General features: G+C 41.7%; 1 protein-coding gene and 1 long non-coding RNA gene across 4 annotated transcripts in view; one reads left to right on the top strand and one right to left on the bottom strand.

Moving 5' to 3' along the window:
* LOC100648349 overlaps positions 1–23,520 on the top strand; it is a 48,458-nt gene that overhangs the window by 392 nt on the left and 24,546 nt on the right. The window contains exons 2-5 of one of the 3 annotated variants that reach the window (XR_007226948.1): positions 41–196; positions 466–543; positions 4,543–4,656; positions 5,705–7,814. This is a non-coding gene — a long non-coding RNA (uncharacterized LOC100648349). Of the gene's footprint in view, positions 1–40; positions 197–465; positions 544–4,542; positions 7,815–23,520 lie in introns of those variants that run through there. The other 2 variants (XR_007226947.1, XR_007226946.1) reach the window with 2 other exon arrangements.
* On the bottom strand, positions 14,851–22,162 carry LOC105666972. Its single transcript, XM_048413587.1, has 2 exons — positions 22,074–22,162; positions 14,851–21,941 (listed from the first exon to the last, which is right to left on the bottom strand). Exon 2 carries the CDS (start codon positions 20,016–20,018, stop codon positions 19,017–19,019), a length of 1,002 nt encoding a protein of 333 aa, XP_048269544.1. The 5' UTR covers positions 20,019–21,941; positions 22,074–22,162; the 3' UTR covers positions 14,851–19,016.

Here is a 23,520-nt window from a genome sequence, read left to right as displayed (position 1 = left end):
TTTTTTTTTTTTTTATTTTGCGTGACACACACATGATCAGATGTGCGTCGTATTGAAAGATGCTACAATGTGGATATATATCAGTTAGTAATGAATGCTAAACAAATAATTATAAAGTTTACCTGTTAAATTTTGATAGAAGATAATGTACAAATATAAAAGATGTAACACTTGATCGACCATTGATTTATTTAAGGTAAATATTTTATATATGCTTATATAACTAAAGATTTTGTGCTTAAGTTATTCTAATATGAAACAGATATGTTTTATATAATTTAACCTATATTATTGTGGTATACCAAATATATCAAACCATATGTATAAAAAATAAATAGATGAAAATATTGTAACATTTTAACTTAGTTGTATGTATTAAATATATAATTCAATACGATACTTTTATAAAATAATCATGTTTCAATTTTAATTTTTGCATTTATCTAACTTGCTTTAATTTCTTAGGGTGCTCAAAGTCTCCAGAAACTTGTGCATGGATTTCGTGTTATTCAACTAAATCTTCTCTTCTCTTATGTTGGTATGGTGAGTCTTCTTTAATTATCTTTACTACGAGAAGCATCTAATCATGCGTTCTCCTTTTTATTATGGCGGATTTAAATGATGTACTGCGTGTCTTTACTAATGAATGTTTACAAATGGCCATGATACTGCTCGATGCGATAAGCGCTATATTAAAAATATAATTAAAAACATCGTATCAGCGGAGTGACCAGTGAGATTTCTATTTATAACGTGCCGCCTGCGTATAGAAAAGAGTAAAAATCACCGTGGCCTATTCGCGGTTAGCAATTGAACTCCAATTTGAAATTGTTTGTGTCGTGCAACCGAACTGTTAACGCCAATCGTCGCAACTTTGCTTTCGGAGGTTGATCGCGCCATTTCATTTAGCGAATGTTTTCCTTTTTTTCTGGTAACTATTTAGTTACCCCATTTTATTTATTTATTTTTTTTTTAATTCTTTGGTATATAGTTTATATAAACATAACGTATTCCTAAAAAACGTTCTCTTTGTCCAACGAACTTTCGATTTCTATACAACCCCTCCTGGTTATCTTGCGCACGTGTAACATTCACGTACCGTTATATGCGTTGCTATTCCACACTTTTCTTATTCTCCCTTTTATATTATTACTTGAAGATAGAATTATAGAAAACGTTTAAAAATACAAAAGTACAAAAATATAGAAAATATAAAAATGTAAAAATAAAAAAATTTCAAAATTACAGAAACTCAGAGTAAACATTAATACTTATATTCTACACTCATTTTGTATTATATTTACATTTTTTATATTATATATATGAATCAAAATAGAATATATAAAGTATATTTTATATAATATGTTTCATACCCCACTCTTTTCTTAATAATCACATTTTATCTCAGACATTTTCCTTTCACAATTTCCTCAGACTTTTCTTCTGAACCTCTACCAAGCTGTATATCATTTTTTACTTCCCCTCCCCCCCCCACTCATACGAGGCGTACTTAAAAAGACCGTTGAATTTTCTTCTTATTCGAGAAAATATTTATTTGTTCGTCTATATTTAAGTTATTCCCTTTGAATATGTTGAAGTAACTACTTCAAGAAAAACTCTACATCTTTATTTATGTATATCCGTGACCTAGAGACCTGTGTTACACAGAAAATAGAATTTAGCAAAACAAAATTATTCTAAGTGAGGATAGGTCCATATTATTGTACCTTGAATTACATTATGTTTTGGGTTACAAGGTCTAGGAACAAAGGAACTAATAAATAGATTTCTATTTATGTTCCTTGTAGCCTTTAGATAAAGCTATAAGGTTAACTTTCTTGGTAATGTCCTTCTGCTACAAACATATAAACGTGCTTTGTTTATTTTAATGTATTTTTCTATTACAAATTCATCCACTCGTTCCTTTATCAGTCAACCTGAACAAAATACAATATATTTTTGCCAGCGTGTCTTTCAATCATTAACACATTTCTGAAAGCACTTTCTTCTACAGTGCATAGTTCGCATAACGATTTTTGTTTTATTTTTTCATTCTGAAGAATAACAAATAATTAACAAATAAGCAAGGGAGCAATCAGGTGAATATGGTGACTGTAAATGCTATTTTTTGTGAAAAAGTCAGTAGTGACGCATGAGCTGATGTGTTATAGTAGTACAATTTCTAAAAATTATCGTTTCAGTAGTCGACTTGAAACGTTCAAATAGTATTCCCTATGGATCGTAACATATTCTGATAAAAATTTATGAAACACAATACCACGGTAATCGAAAAAAAAGCTGTGAGAAGGATTGAACGTTTGATCTCACTGCCATGCTTTCCTCAGTCGTGGTTAACTTGTAAATTTCCATTGTGTTACTTATGATTTTCATACAATAATGATAAGAGGATACAATAGAAATAAAAAAATTCGAAATATTAACAAAAATATATTTACTTATTTCTTATACTTGAGGTGATATTAAACGTGTTCGTTGTTAAAGAGACGAGTGGAAAGTTGCAATAGTCAATTATATTGAAATTACTTCAAGTACAAGTACAAGTCTGTCCTTCTAGAGAGGATGCTCGTCTGTCTATATTGCCCGGCGGACTTACAGAAGGTCGTATTTGGTTCAGGTTGACGATTACTCATAACGGCGATACTGTTTTTGTTTGGAGTTCGTTTATTCTAGAACTTCGCAAATCCAAAACAGCGTTAATACTTCGAGGTACAACAATATGAGTCCTATTGTCCTATAACTCATGTGCCGCTACGTACTAATATTATAGTAAACTATTGCATCCTATGTTGGATTAATAGGAAAATTAACAATTAAATGTATGAATATTCATATTATTTAATAAAATAATAAAAAATTAACGGTAACATTTTTTTAATTAACATCTTTCGGGAATTCACTTTATATTTATAAATTGCAATTTTTATAATCTGTTCATAGAAAGTGTACTTGGTGGAAGAAGTATAATAAATGTCATAGAGATAGTAATAGGAACCACAATGTGGCGGAATAATTTCTGATATTTATATACAATTTCCATCGTCATTTGTAAGATTTTACTATTAAAGTAAGCAGCATCTGTTTGTCCACTCCATGGATCTAGAATTAATAAGAACTTGTTGTTTCCACAATATGGACTAATTATATTTAATATCTTCCCAAATAATGGATATTGATTAAAACATCAAAATATGGATCAGTTTATTTTAGTCCTAGATTTATAAGAAAAATTTTTGTCAGAACCGATGATCCAACGACTGTGGCCTCTCCTTGTTAGGCTGCAGAAGTTTATGTATTACAATATACAGTAAATATGCAGGGTGTTATGCAAGATATATATATATGTCGGGTCTACATCAGGATTAGGGGTCGGGGTGTTCGATGAATCTTCGTTGGAATTAGCCATCGGTGCGATGTAACAATAGTTGAGTTTATTGACACAAGTTAGAGAGATTACAGCGTCGGTAGGTAATCGCAATGTTTAGATACTCGCGGCACTATGACAATAATCTCGGATCCGGCAACGTATCCGCGGTCAACGGATGCTGAACTTTACCCTTCGTTAGCGTCTAAGTTACACTAAATGTTAAAGCGAGGAGTAATCACTACGTATATGAATGACAGGTCGATCGCTGATAAGAGCGTACTAGTGAGTGTCTCTCCATCACGGCGACGCTGTCGAGGAAAACCGTGATGGGTGTGTCTAAGGGCACGAGATCATCGGATTCGTGGAGAAAAGTCTTCGTTCGGAAAGTGAGGGAAATTGACGTTACTGTTAATTGGTCAATTTCTATGTTGGTGGTTCGAGAAGGATGCTATCCTGCCTTGAGGGAAAGTTGCTAGCGGGAAGCGTCGTTCGTGAGAAAAATCGATTTCCCCTATCTTCTCGTAGCTGGGACGAGGACTGTTTGTCTATTTCAAGGACTTTAGTTAACTAAATCTTAAGATTTGTAACGATTCCTCGGGCTAGCTGAACATGTACTGTGGAGATGCTTCGACACCTAATCATCTTACCCGAAGAATAGGGTCTGCGTGTGGCGAGCCACGGGATAGAAACCGTTGGGATGTTTATTGTCGAATGCCGCTACAACTATAATATTTCTTTTTAAGGAGACCTATACTATTACCCCATACCTTTGTTAGAGAAAGCGTTCATCCCTTGACCGCGGTTACGTTCGGCGACTGGTTGTTGCCTCGAGCCTAAGCTCATTATCACAAATCTCGAACAAATACAATCGGATTGAATGACGGCAATTGCTTAATTACGGCTATGGTAGAATCTAGATTATTATAGTGTTAAGGGATTTTCCCAAAATTCCAAAGGGAAGGCTCCGGTGTCCTTTCATCTCCGACATATAAGTTTGAAAGCTAGTGATAAGATGTATTGTACAATTGGTAGTGTGCATCGTCTCGAGCTGTGTAATGTAGAAATTGTAAAGAATTCCGTGATTAGTAACACTTTATAACGACAACAAATTATTGAATCATCGATTTAACGATTTCCTTTGTTTTTTTGTTGTACAGCATGATGATACGGCGCTCCATAAAGATGTATAAAGATGGCGATTATGCCGCTTAGTTGGACCTTGAAGCCCCCATCAGCGAGCAACAGGAAGAATTCGAAGATTTCCAGACCAAGTAAGTCTTCTCGTCATTTAACATCCTTAATAAAAAGCATCATGCTTTAATTACTTTAATTACCTACCTCACCCCCTTAAAATTGTTCTATAACATCAGTTAGATTGTGATTTTAATGTAAATTACGATTAAAATTGATACTGTGGTGAATAGTGTGAGGTTCAATAATATAGAATAACGAGAGATTGCTGCTGCAACCCGTTAAATATGTTTGGAATAAATTAAATAGATATAAATAAATATAAATACTGTCGAGAGACGCTCGCACAAACGTATTTGCAAAGATAGAGTATGAACGTTGGCGGATAATTCGATAACTCGTCTACTCCGCTAATCGCTGATAATAACTCGGATAGTAACTCGGATAATAACTCACTCGTTCGCGATCGCGTCCGTTTATTTATACTAGTCGGAGGGGGGGGGGGAGATTCAGAAAATTTGAATTCGTCTTAGGTGGACGGTTGCCCATAACGGCGACATTGATTTTTTCCGGAGTTTATCTATCGTTATGTTTCATGCATCAAGGCGGCTTTCGTGTTCCAAGGCACAACAACAACATGAATCGCTCTCTATTCGCATCGTCCTATGACTCATATGCCGCTACATCACCCCCCCCCCTACCAGTGATAACGTTATTATTAGGTCGTATTCAAAAAAGTTATTTATACTATTTCTCTTGGTCGTCGCTGTTTTAAAAGTTAGATACATACAATACATCCGGTGTTCGATAATTTACGACTTTTACCCGAAACCAATCGGAAAAACGGACTTTTCGTCTAGACCGCGTAACGTATTTATTCCTGGCGTTTTCTTCCGTGGTTCGGTCGTTATTGTTTGCACCGCTTCCGTCGCAGGTATTTGTTTGTCCCATCGGAATCAGTACGTTACGAGTTTCGGCGGTTTTCTCCTCCAAGTCGTTCGGTACTATATACGCGGGTTTCAATCGATCCACGGAAACCGTTACGTCGTGATTATTTATTTTTTTCGTTCGATTATTAATTTTTAATTTTCGATTTTTAATTTTTCGTTCCCTTTTACTACATTTTAGCGGCCCATCGTACTGCAGCTGTAAAGGGCCTTCTATCGCGCCATGGCGCAAGAAAACATACTGCGATGATTCTAACTGTTCAAAAATGAAGATTTTCTTTTCTCCATGACGCGTAACTGGGTATGGCCTGACTTTCTCCATCCGTTCTTTTAGCCGGTTCAACGAGGGCCGAGGCAACGGTTGGCGCTTCCATATCAGCAATGGGAACGGCTTCGGGCCAATGCGAAAAATGATCGATACACGTTAGATAATATCGATAGCCTTGCGAATATTCCATTACGATAATCTCTAAGTGTATGTGTTCGAACCGGCCTGCTAACGTTTTGAACGTTCCAACAGCTCTTTCTGGTTTGTTCGGACCATTCAGTGGACGCGTTACACTTCTTTGTGCCTTTCAATAAGTCATTAAGAGGTTGGAGAATTTTCGCAGCCGCCGGTATGAAACGTCGGTAGAAGTTGATCATACCGAGGTACCTTCGTAGGTCTCCAATCGTCGCGGGTAACGGTACTTTAACTATAGCGTCAACGCGTTCGGCTAATGGTTTTATCCCCTCGGCAGTTACGGTATAACCTACGAATTTTATTTCGCGCACGCCGAATTTAATTTTTTTAGAAACCCGTATTCGTCTGAGCGTTTAAACAAAATCCACAAGTGTTCACGGTGTCGTTCTTCGTTTTCGAATGTGATCAAAAAGTCGTCTATGTATGCGTAGACGAAATCTAAACCTGTCGTGATTTCGTCTACGAATCTGTGACACGTTTGAGCGGCGTTTCGAAGCCCAAACATCATGTTGGTCGCTTCGAAAAGACCAAAAGGTGTTGTAATCGCGGTCTTTACTACGTCTTCCGGCGCAATTAATATTTGATGGCAAGCGTGAACGAGATCGATTTTAGAGAGAACACGCTTACCATACGAGTTCTGCGCAAAGTCCTCAATGTGCGGCGTTGTGTACCTGTCCGAAGTGGTGCGGCCATTCAATGCCCGATAGTCGCCACAAGGTCGAATCCCTCCATCCTTCTCAGGTACGACGTGTAAGGGTGATGCTACGGGCCTTGCGATGGCTGCATCACGCCTTGCTCTATCATGACTTCGAATTCCGCCCTCGCCAGTGTGAGTCGGTCAGAGGCGAGGCGGCGTGGTTTGGCGTGGATGCGGGGTCCAGACATCGTGCTGATATGGTGTTGCACACAATACCGTAGAGAGCTTCTCCGGAAAATAGGCGGTCTCTGCAAATCAGGGAATTTCGCCAGCAGTCTATGGTACGGTGATTCTCCATCGATGGTTTTACTTGACACTGCGTCGGCTGTGGCGACGAATCCCTTTGTCGACAGTTGTGTAGTCGTGTCTAGAAGCCGCTTATTTCGTGGGTAGATAAGCAACCTGTAATGGCTCAGGAAATCGATGATAGGCGTTTGCAGATCGGCCACTACAAAACGCTACCTGAAAGATCGGCGTAATGATAGGTTGAGGGACACGGTAATGGTACCGTACGTCACAATCCGCGTTCCATTTGCCGCGAACAGTTCGTAGTCACTCTTGTTCGCGGGTCACGTACCTTGTTGCGCGTATAAACACACGTGTCAGCACCGGTGTCTATCAGAAATGAAATGATCGTTCGATTACCTGTGACGAAGATGCGGAGGGTTCCCAAGTCATCGTCGTATGCCGCATTTACAGACAGCTAATCCCGTTTCCCTGGTTCCATTTGCACGGGTAACAACATCTTTGTGCGCAGTCCCGGAAGATCTGATAATAGCACAGGCCGGAGTCGTACGATCTTTCTCGCGACCTCGATCTATTTCGATTTCTTGATCTCGATCGCCGACGCGCACGATGATTGATACTCAGTGCACTCACCTGGGCTCTCAGTTGGTTCATTTGGTCGCTTAGCGTGTTGAGGAGGGCGAGCCATGTTCCCTTCGTTCTGCGAGTCGATTATTGTTGTTATCCGTGGAGTATACTGGTGATCCTCTCCGAATTCTTCTGCAATCACGTCCACTGACCGCATTAATTTTTCTGGGTTTGTGCCGCCGAGTGATAGCGGGCGGGTAGTTGATTCCTCCACATCGTGAGGATGATATCATGCGACGTGGAGGGGTTAGCGAGTTTTGTCAGGTGCTGATAGAATTGAGATGGCTTCCCATCGCCCATCTCCTCGCTTTTCACCAACTTCTTTACCCTAGCGCTAACGGTTAAAATGCGAATGAGTTCCGCCTTTAACTTCGCGTATCGTCCGGTGGCTCGGGGATCCGTCATGATGCCCTCAATCTGCTGAAGCAGTTGACCGTCGAGACATTTTGCGAGGGTCGCGAATTTTATCTTGTCGGACGTGATGTACGCCGTTTGTTCGCTGTTGAGTATGATAAAAGCATAGCTGTAGTCACACATATTGGTAGGCTTATGAATATGACGTATAGTTTCGAAGGTTTAGACGAAGTAGATATAGCGGCACTCGACACCAACTAGAGTTGGATGACAGGAGCGCAGTGGTTAGAGCGCCTTAGGTTACGAACGTTTGTGACCTGGGTTCAGATCCCCGTGACCGGAGTCCGATTTTTCCTGCACGATTCTTAAATGAGAAGAAAACGGACAACACTTACACCTCGCGCATACCCAAAAATTGAGTATGTGGGACTCGGAAGATGGAGTCGCCTTACCCACTAAAAAGCCCTTCTCTATCCGCTCCTCTTATGGTACCAGAACCAACCGCGGAACCGCCTTTCGGTATTACTTAAAGGTTGGCCTTAGTGTGTATCCCTCACATGTTGACACTCTTCTCAATTAAGTCTGACTCGCTGAAGTACGGGAAGGGGTTAAGTCTACTAGTTTGTCTTTCCCTCCTCTCAACAATCATCTCTTGCACTCGTCTTTCTTGCATCATCTTCCTGGGAAACGCTTGGAACCTAGTCCAATTGTCCTCTTTCCTAGTTACTGCCTCTATCAAATTTTCCACCGTAAGTGGCATGTCAACATAGCTTTCAAATTCAGTCCCCTCGTAAATCAGTCTAGGACAGTGGAACAACGCATGCTCCGCATCGTCCCCATTGGCGCCACACTCCTAACATCTCGAGTGATCCTCCTTGTTAATCGTCTTTCGATACACATTAAAAATCCCGTGTCCGGTCAAAATTTGCATGGTCCAATGATCGATGTATCTTTTGTGCTTTTTAAAAGCACAAGCGTCAGAAATTAATTTCCTCGTCCTCGTCCTGTAAACACTCCATTCCTCCAGTCCCTGTTGATAACTCCTTTTAACACGTTGACTGCCACTCGTATTTTCAAAGAAATCTCCGTCAGGCTACGCGTGCAGCAATACCAAACGTTCTCTGGTAGGTGCTCCCATCGATATTTTAGTAATGCGAGTCGATGAAGTCTCATAATGATCAAGATTTGGAAAGAATGACTTTCTGTCACGATGGTGCTGCAGATGGATTCGTAAAGAAAAGCCTTCGTTCGGAAAGTGAGGGCAATTGACGTTGCTGTTAATTGGTCAAATTCTATGTTGGTGGTTCGAGAAGGATGCTAGCCGCCCTTGAGGGAAAGTTGCTAGCGGGAAGTGTCGTTCATGAGAAAAATAGATTTCCTCTATCTTCCCGTAGTTGGGACAAAGACTGTTTGTTTGAAGGACTTTAGTTAACCTACTTGCATCATAGCGTGGATTAGTCTGCACGCTGCGACTGTCTTCTATCACCAAACGCGGATTATTCCGCGCGCTGCAACTGCTTTTTATTTCAGTCGCTAAGAGTTTTTAAGATGTGTGAGATCACGTTTGTCCCTATATCAGTTTATTATTTTTTAAAGAAGTCTTACTTTTGTTGTGAAAATCTTTTTAACTGCCACTATGAGCAAGTACTGTCGATTTTAATTAAATTTAACAAATTCAAATTTGAAAAATATTCTAATTTTACAATGTAAACTAAAATTTAGCTGCCCCAATGGATCTTGACGATCTTGATGATTCGAATCAAAGTATACAAGTAAGACATACTCGAAAACGTATCCGTAGGATCTCATCAAGTGAAGACAGCGAAATTGATCAGTGCGGTAGTTTTAGAAATGAAGATTATGTGTGGAAAACCGAAAATCATACGCCAATTATACATGATTTTTCTAGTGTGGGTGGTGCAATTGTTAATATCCAAAATCTGTCGAGGAGGGCAGTTTTTGAATTATTTTTCAACGAAGGATTAGTTACAAAAGTAGTTACAGAAACAAATAAACATGGAGAAATCGACGAAAATTTTATGCCTCTTTCAAAAAATGAACTAAAAGTATTTATTGCTCTAAATATTTTAATGAGTTTGGTTTCTAAGCCAAATATTCAGAGTTATTGGATCACAGATAAAAGCATAGAAACACCATATTTTAAGAATATTATGGGCCGTGACCGATTTCTGTCTATCGCTAAAAATTTACATTTTTCCGGCAATAATAATTCTAATGACCCACTCAAAAAAATCCGAGAAGTTATTCAAATAGTAAAAAAGACTTTCATTAGTATGTATGTACCACATAAAAACATTTCGACTGATGAGTCATTAATGCAATGTAGAAGCCGTTTACATTATATTCAATTCATTCGAACAAAACGAGCACGATTTGATATTAAGTTTTATAAACTGTGTGATTCGAAATCGAAATACATACACAATTTTAATATATATACGGGAAGATAAAACTGATACCGGATCTGCTAGCAGAAATGTGATGAATTTGTTGGAAGAGAGTGAGTTACATTGCACAAAGGATACTGTTTATTTATTGATAATTGGTACAGTTCACCGACATTATATCGTGAATTATATAACACGAAAACAAATGTGTGTGGAATTGTGAGAATTAATAGGAAATAAATGCCTCAAGAACTAAAAGCACATCAATTACAAAAGGGAGAAGCTGTAGTATATTCTACAAGAGATATGGCGGCGATAAAATGGAAGGATAAAAAAAATGTCGTTTTACTAACAACTATGCATAGCTTAGAATTTGCTGAAACGGGGAAAACAAACCGATATACTAAACAAAAATGTGTGAAACCAACAGTAGCGATTGATTATAATCAGAATATGGGTTGAGTTGATGTTGGCGATTAAATGTTAAGTAAATTTCATACTATGCGAAGATGTAAAAAAGCCCATAAGAAAATATCTTTTTACCTCATAGATATGATGTTACTAAATAGTTATATAATTTTTAAAAATCATAAAAAGGATCAAGCTTTCCATATTTTTAAACAACAATTAGCCGAAGAAATTATTGGCGAATATTTTCCAAATATAAAAGTAAGTGAGGCATCTAATGATTCGATAACACGATATATTGCCAGGCATTTTCCTATTCGGATACCTCCAACTCCAGCAAAGGGCAGCAAAACGTCAAAGCGATGCGTTGCATGCTTATCTAAACGTATTCGAAGAGATACTGTTTTCAAATGCCATATTTGCGATGTACCACTATGTATTGACCATTTTAAAGAATTCCACGAGAAATAATATGATTTAATTTACATTTTAATCTAAATAAAATAAAAAAAAAAAAATTTTTTACTTTTTTCCTCTGTTATAAAGAATGTAAGACACGATGTTTGCGAAATAACATTGTCTACTAAATTTTGAACAATAAATTTTCGATAAATTCCATGAAGAATTTGGATGTCATTTACGGCACCAACGACCGACCGCGCGCGGTGATAGAGACCAATCGCCACTTGAACTCCGCTGATGCTTTCAACTGTTCTCTTAAGTAGAGCCATGATGCAAATGGGTTATCTTAAGATTCTTAATATATTAATCTTAATTAATAATAATTAATAATTCATAATTAATATTAAGATCTAAATCTTAAAATTTGAAACGGGTCCTCAGGTTAGCTGAACATGTACTGTGGAGACATCTGGTAATCATTTTACCCGAAGAATAGAGTCTTCGTGTGGCGAGCCACAGGACAGAAACCATTGGAATGTTTACTGTCGAGTGCCGTTACAACTATTTCTTTTTAAGGAGAGCTACACTATTACCACATACCTTTCTTAGACAAAGCGTTCATCCCTTGACCGCGGCTACGTTCGGCGCTCATTATCACAAATCTCGAACAAATACAATTGGATTGAATGATGACAATTACTTAATTACGGCTATGATTAGAATCTAGATTACAATGTTAGGGAATTTTCCCAAAGTTCCAAAGGGAAGGTTTCGGTGTCCTTTCATCTCCGACATATATAAATATATAAATAATTATTAATAAATGAACCAATGAATATATTATTGCTCAACCGTCTAAAAAGAAGTTGCACAACTGTATAGAACTACGCAACACATTCATAATAATTGTTTTTGTTTCGCTTTTTGTAACGCCGAGTTCCTTAAAATTTTCGTTAGTCTTAGGCGTTATGGCCCCTAGTATCACTGGCTTCCTAGTATCACCAGTAAAATGGCTCCCTGATCGACACCATACTTATTCTTTAACATATTCAGACATGGGAAGTATTTGTCGATCTTTTCTTTCGCAACTTTTTGGAGATAATCTCTGTTCTCCTTGCGGACAGTTGCGTAGACTACGAGAATCCGTTCCTCGTTTTTCACCACGAGGTCCGGTTTGATCTTCAACTTTGATTGTCGGTTCGACATACACTTCATTGGATCCACCCCATGGATCTCTATCCAGCGTGGCACAGAATTCTTTCCAACTCTTCTCTTTTTACGATCTAATCAACTTCTTCATCTCTCTTTTTTTTGACGAAACTTCTGTGATCACTGCAACGCGTCCGTCGCCCCTCTCGCCATTGCCCTCTGAGTTTTCCTTCTAATTCACATTACCACCCTCCTTAGAGCTGCTAACTCCTCACTCCACCAGTAGTTCTTAGTCCTTTTGCCCGTCGGAGGGTGCACCTTCCTTGGTTCGGAGTCACATGAGGTTTCCACCGCAGCTTGCAGGCGCTGCCCATGTACCTCCTCGTCCAAATCCGAATTAGTCATAAATAAATTATCATAATCTGAGTCAAATGTTAAAATAAATTTCTCCATATCCGCTTCCTTCGTCAAGTATCTAAAATTATGGATATCCCGTTTCTCCTTCTTCGTCCTAAAATCGTGCAGAACATGGCTATGTTCCGAGGCAGTCCACACCTCCGGAATTCTACCCGCGGCGTATTTACTAGCGAGTCCTTTGTCCGTACTTATTACGTTAATAAAGCTCCTCCTACCGTTCCTACAAAACGTGTGTCCACCTTTTATACTGACTGGTGCGATACCCTTCTTAATTAGCATGTCCACAAGGCTCGTACCCCTTCGATCAGTTTTATACTCCCCCCCCCCCCCCGACACACGATAGCCTTAGCATTAAAATCGCCGGCGATCTTCATTGTGGGATGGCTCTTCTTAATTATCCGGATCATGGTCTCCATTTCGCTTAAAGTACTTATAAAACTCTTCTAGTCTAATATTGGGGGAACAGTATCCCACAATGCAGTACATGTCTAATGTCATTCTAATTCCAACAAGTTCATTCCTAGTCATTAAAGTACTTTCGTTCGGGTGCTTGCCTTTGAACAATGTCACCCACAATGATGCATCTCTTTAGCTTTAGCATCTCCTTAGCACTTTAGCTTCGAAGGCATATTGATACATTAAATCAACCTGCACCTATTAAAGTTTGTTATTAATATTTTTATTTTGTGGGTCTTGTGGGTCTAGTTACACCTCTCATCCTCTCCTTCACCGCCGGGCATGCCAATGATCCCGTTATTGTCTAAAGTTGGCTTATTCTCTCTCGCACCTATTATACACCTCGATTCATTTCTACATTCATTTATGATGTGATCCCTCTCCCCTCACCTCCGACATAGCTCCCCCCCTGGACTTATCGTTGTACACCTCGCTGCGTTGTGCCCCAACATGTGGCATTTATAACGTCTTAAAATGTTTGGAATGACTCTAGCTATCGCCATCGTTTACATCGCTAATCGTTTACATTTTCAAGATTTGTAAAATATTGCTTTATAAAACAAAAAATCTGGTTTTATTCCAACGACTGTGCTTTACAGAATGACCAGTCAATTTGACTGGTACTGGTATAAGTAGCCATGATACAAAATTACTTTTATTCTAAATGAATAAAACAAAATTAAAGTTTATTATATTATTGCTTTAGCTATCCCTATCACTATCCTCGAGTTTGTTAGACTCCGCGACTGTTGCCACGCACGCCTTCTTTTCGAACATTCGGCGGAAGCACCGTTGGGATATTGATGGTTCATTAGGCACTTCGCTTCGGCGATATATATATTGTTGCCTAGTGCCGCCACATCTTTATTTCCGGTTTTGAACTGAACCGGTCGTGACAAGTGCCGTCACATACATATATTATTACAAATTATACAAATAAATATTGTATTCATTAATACAAATATATATAACTCCTTATTGTATTTAACTAATTCTTGCTATTACTATCATTTACATATTTTTTATTTAACATAACTGAATTATTTAATTGATTAATAAAAAAATAAAATATACATATTTACATATGTTCAATTCGCATTTTAATATTTCTTCAGTTAAAATTACGTGATTTAGAAATGTTTTACATAAATTACAGACTATTTGTTAGATTCCCAATCTTCCTTCGATATGCTTTTTATACTTTCTTTTTGTAACTTCTTTGACCCCAGGAAGGCGAGAAACGGCAATATATCTTTCATTAAAAGATGCATAATTTCTATTGCAATTAGGAACGCAACACTTGTCTGATATTTATAAAAACATATCGGGAATATATCTGACGGTTTCATACATGAAAGTGCTAAAAAGTTGTCCAATACGAAATAAAGGTTGTGATCATTTTATAGTTATATTGCTCTATTTCTGCAATTCTAACACCTAACACTATAATACACTATACATTATACTTATATAGTCACAATAGTCACAATAACTTCACATATCAGAATAAAAATACATAAAACGAACAACTTGTCATTAGTTATATTTTCGAGCTATCGCGGGGAGACGCGGTTGCGAGAAAACGCGTCAACGGAAGTCGTAAATTCCCGTTACGATTGTAATAATCGACACCACGAATAGATCGATCCCCTTATTTCGGTTAGGATAATAGGGGTGGTTGTTGTAGTATAACACTGCGATTAACAGGGTTATAAAATTTATATTTCCAACACTTAATACACTGATGAGTTACATCGTTATGTATGAGATAAAGGGCGTAGACGAGATTTTGAGGTACGACTGCTCTGATAGATGAAGGCCCTCGTGTTGTAATAGAAGTAGCGATTGAACAGACTGACTCTGCTCTCATGCAATTACGGAGGAAAGCTCGGTGTGGGTGTGGTTTTTGAGTGAAGAAAACGGATTCGTTGCTCACACTTTTCGTTAGTACGGTGAAGGCAACGATCTGTGATGTCCATTGGTTAGTCGATATTAATGATTGATAAGAGGGGACGGAACCTCCTACCAATGTTGCTAGTTGATGTCTTTGTTTAAGGGAAAACCCAGATTTTCCGTTAGGTAAACCTCCGCTTTTTGCGTTAGGCCACTACCCGCTTTCTCCGTAATTCTTAAGAGCGCATAATAAACCTGAGGACCTTTCTCAAAATCAGCCGAAAACACTTCTAGGATTAGAAAGTCTTTCCGGGTTAACAGATTGACTTAAATCATATATGAAAACAATAAATTTAAAAGTTCAAGTTTATGGTGGGTCCTTCGGCCTATTGAGGGGTCGGACTGTAGATGACTTGCGACACGTAACATCCTCCCCCCGTTGAGAGGGCACTGATCAAAACTCTGCGTGATGGGTCAGGTGCATATCTCCACCGCATCATTCACTCCACGGGATTATTCGATTGTATGTGGAGGAGATCCGCACGGACACCAGGTCGCTTTTGGGGGGAAAGCGGCGTGGTAGTGCCGGACTCCAACCGACTAAAACCTCCACGATAACTGTCCCGGCTGCGATCGAAAGAGGTCCGGGAACCGGTGCGAGCGACACACCGGGCCTCTCCCGCGCACAGAATGCATCGTCTCCGGAGCCGCCGTGCAAGGCAGTCTGGTTCCCCGACCGGACTGCTTGGCGGTCTGGAGACGCTGATCTATCAGCGCCTAAGTTTGACCTCCACCGGGGGGAGCGGCGGCCCTGGAGCGCCTTGTCCAAGCGTGCCCGCGGCGTCTGCCGCGGCCCTGCCGGTCAATCCTCTCGAGCTGGGAGCTCCGCACCCTCGCTCTCTCCGCTGCCTCCTTCCGAAGCATAACCTGCTCACAGAAGGAGATCACGACCCTCCTCCCTCTTTCGCTCGCCAACAGTGCCGCGAGGATCGCCGGCGGCGAGAGGTCCCATCCGATTTCCACGATGAGATCGCGACGCGGCCGCGTCCACGCCGGACAAAACTGAATGCACCTGAAACACTGGAGCTGACGCGCCGGGAGAGGGGTAGCCCTCGCCGTTGACCAACCTATATTGATTTTACCTCCCAATCGGGCGTCCCCCCCTCTGTTGATTTTCCTGGCCGCTGTCAGCGGGCAGCGTAGGCACACCGACACGAGGCCCCGAGGAGCGTAGCGTATGGGTCCCACAGTGACCTCGTCGGCGCGGCTGCCCCCGGCCTCGGCAACGGCGGCTGCCACCTCCTCCGGGGTGACCGATTTCTCCAGTTCGGTCATTCTTACTGTCCTACGCGGCACGGTTACCTTGGCGGGTAATTTCTTCAGCGTGGCCGCCACCCGCTCGGCCAGTCGGGATGTTTTACTCCCAGCGTCCTGGCCTGAGATCTCGAACAGCATCGCCCCCGTGACTGCCTTCCTGAGTCTCAGCTCATTGATGTCAAGTTCGGAGAACTTAATTTCCCTCCTCACTATTGACATCGCCTCTCTGTAGGTGAAACCCGAACCGTCTCTCACGGTGAGCGATACCGCGACACATCGTGGGGATCGGGGAAGGCCGAGTATTTTCTCCTCGCGCGTGTCCCGTCCACCGGCGGTACGTCCCTTCACTTTCGTGACAGTCCGCGCTCCGTCATCACCTCCCGTTCCCCGCATGGATTCTCGCCTCGTGCGGGGACGCACCGGGGTCCGAGCGGCCACCTCCGCGAACGTCCTTATCCATATCCCCGACCCGCCATAGCCGGCTGTCGCCCCGTGTGCCGAGACCTCGCCGGGTCTCGGTTTGTTCTCTTTCCTATTATTGGTGCTACCCCCAGTCCGCCGGGACAGCGGTAGCGGCGCGGCGCTGACCAGGGGTGTGGGAGAGGCGGGGGTGGCGGACCCATAATCTTTCCCGTTGGGTCCCCGGGGCCTTTTCCTTTCGTCCCCCTGGCAGAGGTGATGCCTCCCTTTTGCCCCTCGCTCTCGCTGCTAGGGCCCTCGGCTGCCCTCTTCGTGCGCTCCTTCGTGCCCTCGTTCGACTTGGTCTGGATCTGGTTGACAGAGCAGGGGGACCAATCATTTGACGCCGTCATCCAGAATGCTCGCTGACGTCTGTACGGTAGCTGTCCGTACTATTCCATCGACCTCCGGGGTGAACCTTGATTACGCGGCCTAAGGGCCACTGCACTGATGGAACGTTGTTCTCCCTGATAATGACAATGGTGCCTTCGCGTATTTTGTGGTTACTCTCGTTCCACTTCTTACGGCTGGTCAACTCGGTAAGATATTCGCGGTACCAACGGCTCCAGAAGTTCTGTTTGAGTTGGTTGATACGCTGCCAGCTGGTTATCCGACTTGATGCTGTAGCCCTGAAATCTCGATCGCGTATATTAGTAAATGTATCGCCGATTAGAAAGTGGCTGGGAGTGAGGACAGGCAGATCTTTTAAATCAGACGATATCGGGGTAAGTGGACCAGAGTTGAGGATGGCTTCTATCTCAGTCACAAGGCTGTTGAGGTGTTCGTAGGTTAAGATCTCCGTGCCCACGACGCGGATGAGATGGCGTTTGAATGATTTCACCGCGGCTTCCCATAAGCCGCCAAAGTGTGGTGAATTAGGAGGACTGAAGCGCCATTGTATTTGCCGATCAGCTGAAAAGGTCTGCACCCTTTCTTTGTGGTCATCGGACTGCAAGAGGCTCCGGAGTTCCTCCAATTCCCAATAGAGTATGGTCCAGTTCGGCCAATTTTCTTCTTTCTACTTAAGCCACTCGGATCCGTTTCTCCAAATGTTCGGGCGCGGGAACTCCTTGGGCGTCTGACCTCGGGAAATTAGATCTGCTGGATTGTCGGCGGTGGTGACATGATGCCAGCCGGCGACGTTGGTTTTGATCTGTATCTAAGGTACGCGATTCGCCACAAAGGTTTCTAATGTTTGTGGTAAAGACTTGATCCACTGGAGCACGATGGTGGAATCGGTCCAATACACGATCCGAGAAACATCTATCGTTAAGGACTCCCTTATGCCGAAGACTAGGAAGTTGATAAGCAATGCTCCGCTTAGTTTGAGTCTCGGGATGATCTGTGATTTTAGCGGCGCCACCTTTGATTGCGCCGTGTGTAGTCTTGTCTGGATGTGTCCGCGAGAGTTGATACTGCGAAGGTACACATATGCTCCGCACGCTCTCTCACTGACGTCATAAAAGTCGTATAATTCAATGTTCTTTCTTGACCTTTCTACTGTCTTGCGAGGGAACCGAATATCATTTAGTAATGGTAATTGGATGTAATATCGGTTCCATTCTGAATGCAAATCTGCTGGAAGGAACTCATCCCAGTCGATCTTCAATGCCCCGACCCGTTGCAATATAATTTTTGCTCTAACAATCACTGGCGCGAGCAATCCTTGTGGATCATAGATTCTGGCAATCACAGAACTAATTGATCGTTTTGTAACACAGGAGGTGGTAGCTGTGGCCTCGACCGAGTAAAAGATTGCATCATCATGGGAATCCCAAAAAATGCCAGGTGTTTTTAGAGTTTGAGACTCACCCAATTGTAATATTCGGTTTTTGTCCTTTTTAGATAGCCCTCGAAGTATGTCCTTGTCATTGGAGGCCCATTCTCGGATGTTTAAGCCGGCCGATTAGAGAAGTTCAGTAAGTTCTTGTCTGGTTGATAATACCAATTCTTTCGCATCAGCTCCGGTGAGAGCGTCATCGACATAGAAGTCGTGCTGTAAAGCTGATGCCGCTCGCGGGAATCGATGTCCCTCGCCATTTGCCAACTGTTTTAGGCACCTCAGGACTAAGTATGAGGCTGCTGAGAGTCCGAACTTCGCAGTGTTGAGTTGATATGTTTCGACCTCCCCGTTGGAATTACGCCATAGAATTAGCTAGTATTTGCGGTCTTCTGGGCGTACTAGGATTTTCCGATACTACTTCTGAATATCGCTGGTTAGGACATATTGATGTGAGCAGAATCTCAATAGAATGTCGAACAAGTTCTCTTGTAACTTCGGTCCTGTATGAAGAGTATTGTTGAGAGAAACTCCGGTGGTGCTGGATGCCGATCCGTCGAATAAAACCCGAAGTTTGGTAGTGTTGCTCGATTCCTTGAGCACGCCGTGATGCGGTAAATAATACCAGTTACTTGAGGAGCGATCAGTCGTGATCTTCGTCATGTGACCCAAGTCTAAATATTCTTGAATCTCTGCACTATACGTGGTTTCATATTGTTTATCGCGTTGAAATCGGCGATGCAGAGGAGCAAGCCTGCTCATCGCAGCGGTCTTCGATGACCCTAGTGAAGGAATCTTTTCGTTGAATGGTAGTGCTACGATGTATCGGCCTTCTTTGGTTCGTTGGACATGGGTTCGGAAATGCTCCTCACATTGTCGCTCAGATTCTGAAAGATGTGTGGTGGACGGTCCCTCGTCAATTTCCCAAAACCGCGCAGGATTCGTTTGCAAAGCCGTAGTAGTTGCGTGGAACGTGTTTGTCGTGGTTTGGGACGTTGGACTCCCGCCGATTACCCAACGGAATCGTGTTTTTTGCAAACGCAGTTCAGGCTCGTCCGACTGTGTCAAATTGATTTGTGCGATGCACATCGACGCAAGTGTTGAACCTGAGCTAAGTAAGACATCGATCGGGGCTGGTGAATGGAATCGTGGATCTGCTAATTTGAGATTCCTGTGTATGGCCAGTCTCGAGCGATCGATGAGTTCACTTGGGATTAAGGTCGATCTGGTCGGGACAATGAGGAACTTTAACGCTTGCTTATATATCTTGTCCGTAAAAGTTATATTGGCCGTGGCGTATCGCTTTGCGGTAGTGGTTAGGTTGTCACTGATTGGGATCGCACATCTCCTTTGCTTCATACCGAGGGAGTTTGCGAGCTTTTCGGTCATGAAGCTCATACTAGATCCAGTGTCTAGCATAGCTCGGGTTCGGATTGGTCGTGCCCGATTATTTAAAATATTGATCTGTGCCGTGGCCAACAGATCATGATGCAGGGGATCGTGTGGAGATGTGTTTGTTAATCCGATCCCTTTTGCTGTGATTGTTTCTTCTAATCATTTTTCTTCTGATCATGTAGGATTGGACGTTGAGTTTGATCCGGTGCATTTGGTCCGCGATGACCGAGATTCGTGTTAAGGAAGGGATTTACTATTGTTTGGAGTTGATGGAGGAAATTTGCGCAAAGATTCTGTGGTACGTTTCGAACGATGCGACGAACTCGGTGTCGGCGATCCAGGTGATGATCGTCTGCTACAGGATCGTTCGTTCGACGAGCGACAGCTCGATGGTCAACCGCTTGACGACTAATCGCTCCGATGATCGGACGCTTGATACTCGCGAACTGACATGGGTTGATTCTCAGTGTAGACATGTGTGGTGTCGTTGTCCACATGTGTGACACGAACCCGCGGAACATTGGGTAAGAGAATGGCCTCTGCCTAGGCAATTCGTGCAGAGTGATGCCCTTTTTACAAGTTCAAATCATTTTGTTGCCGATTTTGCTTTGATGATTTTGCAATGTTTTATTTCGTGGGGTCCTTGGCATGTTGGACACACCATCGTCCTGTGTGTGGTAGAGAACGTATGTCCTCGTGGCACGTTCCGACGATGATGGGAGTGTTGGTAGGAATCCTTTTTTGTCATTGGTGTTGGAACGCTCTTCTGATCGCCGTTTGCCCTTGTTTGGAGGAAGTCGAATAAATGTGTATAACTGAGCACTATTTTGTTTGGCAACGTGCGATGCCATTGGCGGACGCAGTTTTGAGGTAATCGGGTCCCATATCGCGATATTCGACGTCAGCGGATCGCCTAATTTCTCTAACGCCTTCAAATTTATTTTGAACGTTTCGACGAGGTCTTCTACGGATTCGAGCGTTTCTGTCGCCATCTTGGGATAATAGAGGAGTGCATGCCAGTGACGCGCGCATATTTGACGATGGCAGTCAAATTTGTCTCGCAAAAGGTTTATGGCGATGGAGTAATTAGACTCCGTGACGTCCTACGACTGGAAGGTTTGGAGATGATAGAATTTTTGGAATGGTGTCAGTTGTTCATTCCGATCTATCGTTGACGAGAAGGAGTCGTAAAATGATTGCCAATTGTCGAGGGTACCATCAAAGGTAGGTATCCGAATCTCCGTTAATTTAAGAGGTGCGAACTCGCTACCGGCGGTTGATTCGCCGTTTGTAGATTTCAACGGCGTGGCTAGTCGTATGTTGTCTAGTTGATTGAGTAGTCGGAGTTCCATTTTGTCATACTCGTCAGCTATTTCAAAGCCGCGAGCGATTTCTCTCTCATCTATAGTTATAGTCTCGTTTTAAATAGCACGGAATTCCGTCTCATATCTTTCCAGACGATTTTTAATTTGAAGTAATTCGTTCTGTCGCGGAGAACCGGATTGTTCGATTTCGTCAAGTCTTTTTGATAATCGTGTAAAATAACCGGTGCAATTACCTCAGCGTCGGCGCAAGGCGGCGAGTTCGTTTCCGGTTGCCATTATTTGTTATATAATTGGTATTAAATTGTTGGAACTTACTTCTGTTGATAGTACAACTGCGGCAGATATCTTGCGCGACATAACATTAGTTTTGTAGAACTGATGACAATGTTGTCAAATTTATCATCTTTCGATCTCTAGTAGAGAGGACTATGTTTGTGGTTGTTTCGATTTCCATTGCCCCGACCCTTACAAGCTTCGGATATTTTGTAAAAATTTAACGCAACTCACCTCGCGCTTCTTCGGCTGCGGTGTCAAAAGTCTCGTTCATTACATCAATGATCATGTGTACTTCATCACGGTATATATCGACCGACGTGCGATGCGTGTCTCATTCCGCTCGAGGCTACGTCCATTATTGTATTAGATGACGATTTAATATATGAAATTAATTAGAGATCTATTAAATAATTAACAATGTGCCTACGAATGATGCGACATTCGTAACCACAAAGTATGACCACAAAGCAGTCTTTACCTTCGGCCGTTAACGTTATGTGGAATCACGCCTGCCGGATTTTGGCGGCAATGTCTTGAAACTTCGTGTCACGCAGAGGGGGATATTAGCTGCGTAAAGCCAGAAAAAGATCAATTTAAAATAACATAAAACGTAAAATTACTATTATCTGAAGTAGTTGAATATATGAAGAATAATTGAATAAATCTTTCCCATTTTCTGAGACATCATTCGCTTATAAAAATTTCTAAATATTTTTTAAGAATTGATGTAAATTTATGCATTGTAGAAGTTTTTCAGTCAGGTATGTAGATATGCATTTGCAAACTGATCTTATTTTTTCATCATATATGTTTGCATATTAATATTTGAACATAAACGATAATAATTTTCTTTAGCATTGTAAAATTTCATTGATGATTTTATTGTAGTCCTGGGTCAGTCTCGATGCTTGTTTTGATGTCATCTTGTTCGATAAAAGTTTGTGTTCGGAAGGCAAACAAAATTGATTCTGGATTCGACCGGATTTAAATTTTATAACTAATTTCTATGATTAATTCGATAAAAATAACGCTTGAGAATTGTAACATTTCATATACGCCTGCAAAGTGCACAGTCGCGTTTACTGTGCATCCGCAAGGTCTTCGGAAACTCTTCTCAGACCATTTAGTGGAGCTATTTAAATTATTAACACTCGAAATATACCATTTTGTATATACCATTCTGTAGACGAATCTTCGACGAAATCTTCTATGTTTTGTTTATTATTGCGGATTCTCGAATAAAGAGCAACCGGTCAGGTCAAACCGATCGATCGATATCGCGTACCACGAATGAATTAACGCTCAAGGTGGAGGAGGTTTAATAGATCGAGTGTTAGAGTAATCTAGTACTGTATTTGCACTGGTTGTATAAAAGCAAAGTGTGATATTATGAACACGACTGTGGAGGATGTGTGGAGTATTAGTTATTAACGAAAGCAGATATTACTTGTAACCGTTCCTCACGTATATTTGAAATAAATAAATACGCTCGTACAAAGTCCTTGGCACAATACAAATCCGGTTAACGGAGATACTCGTCAATATCGATAATCCGCAACTAGTCGCCTTGATTACTTATAATCGTCAATGTCGCTCGCGATCGCGTCCGTGTATTTATACTAGTTGGAGGAGAGCCGGAACATTTGAATTCGTCGTTGTTCGACGCTTGCGCGTAGCGGCGACATTGTTTTGCCCGGAGTTTATTTGTTTTTACGTAACTCACAATTTAACGGTCTTGACAAACCGAGGCGAAACCACAATCTGATTCAAAATGTCCGTTGACTCATGTGCCGCTACACGACGGTAGTAAGATCTTCTTGTCTGATGAACCGTCTTCATACGTTGCTGGTTCTACCTACCAGCCGTTGGGTTTCGTCTGTCGATCGTGCCTTTCTGGCTGGGGTTTTTTACCTAATCTCGGAGTC

Source organism: Bombus terrestris, chromosome 17, assembly GCF_910591885.1.
Source record: "Bombus terrestris chromosome 17, iyBomTerr1.2, whole genome shotgun sequence".
Lineage (NCBI taxonomy): Eukaryota > Metazoa > Arthropoda > Insecta > Hymenoptera > Apidae > Bombus > Bombus terrestris.
The sequence above is the reverse complement of the archived record's forward strand: the minus strand, read 5'-3'. Positions and strand labels throughout refer to the sequence as shown.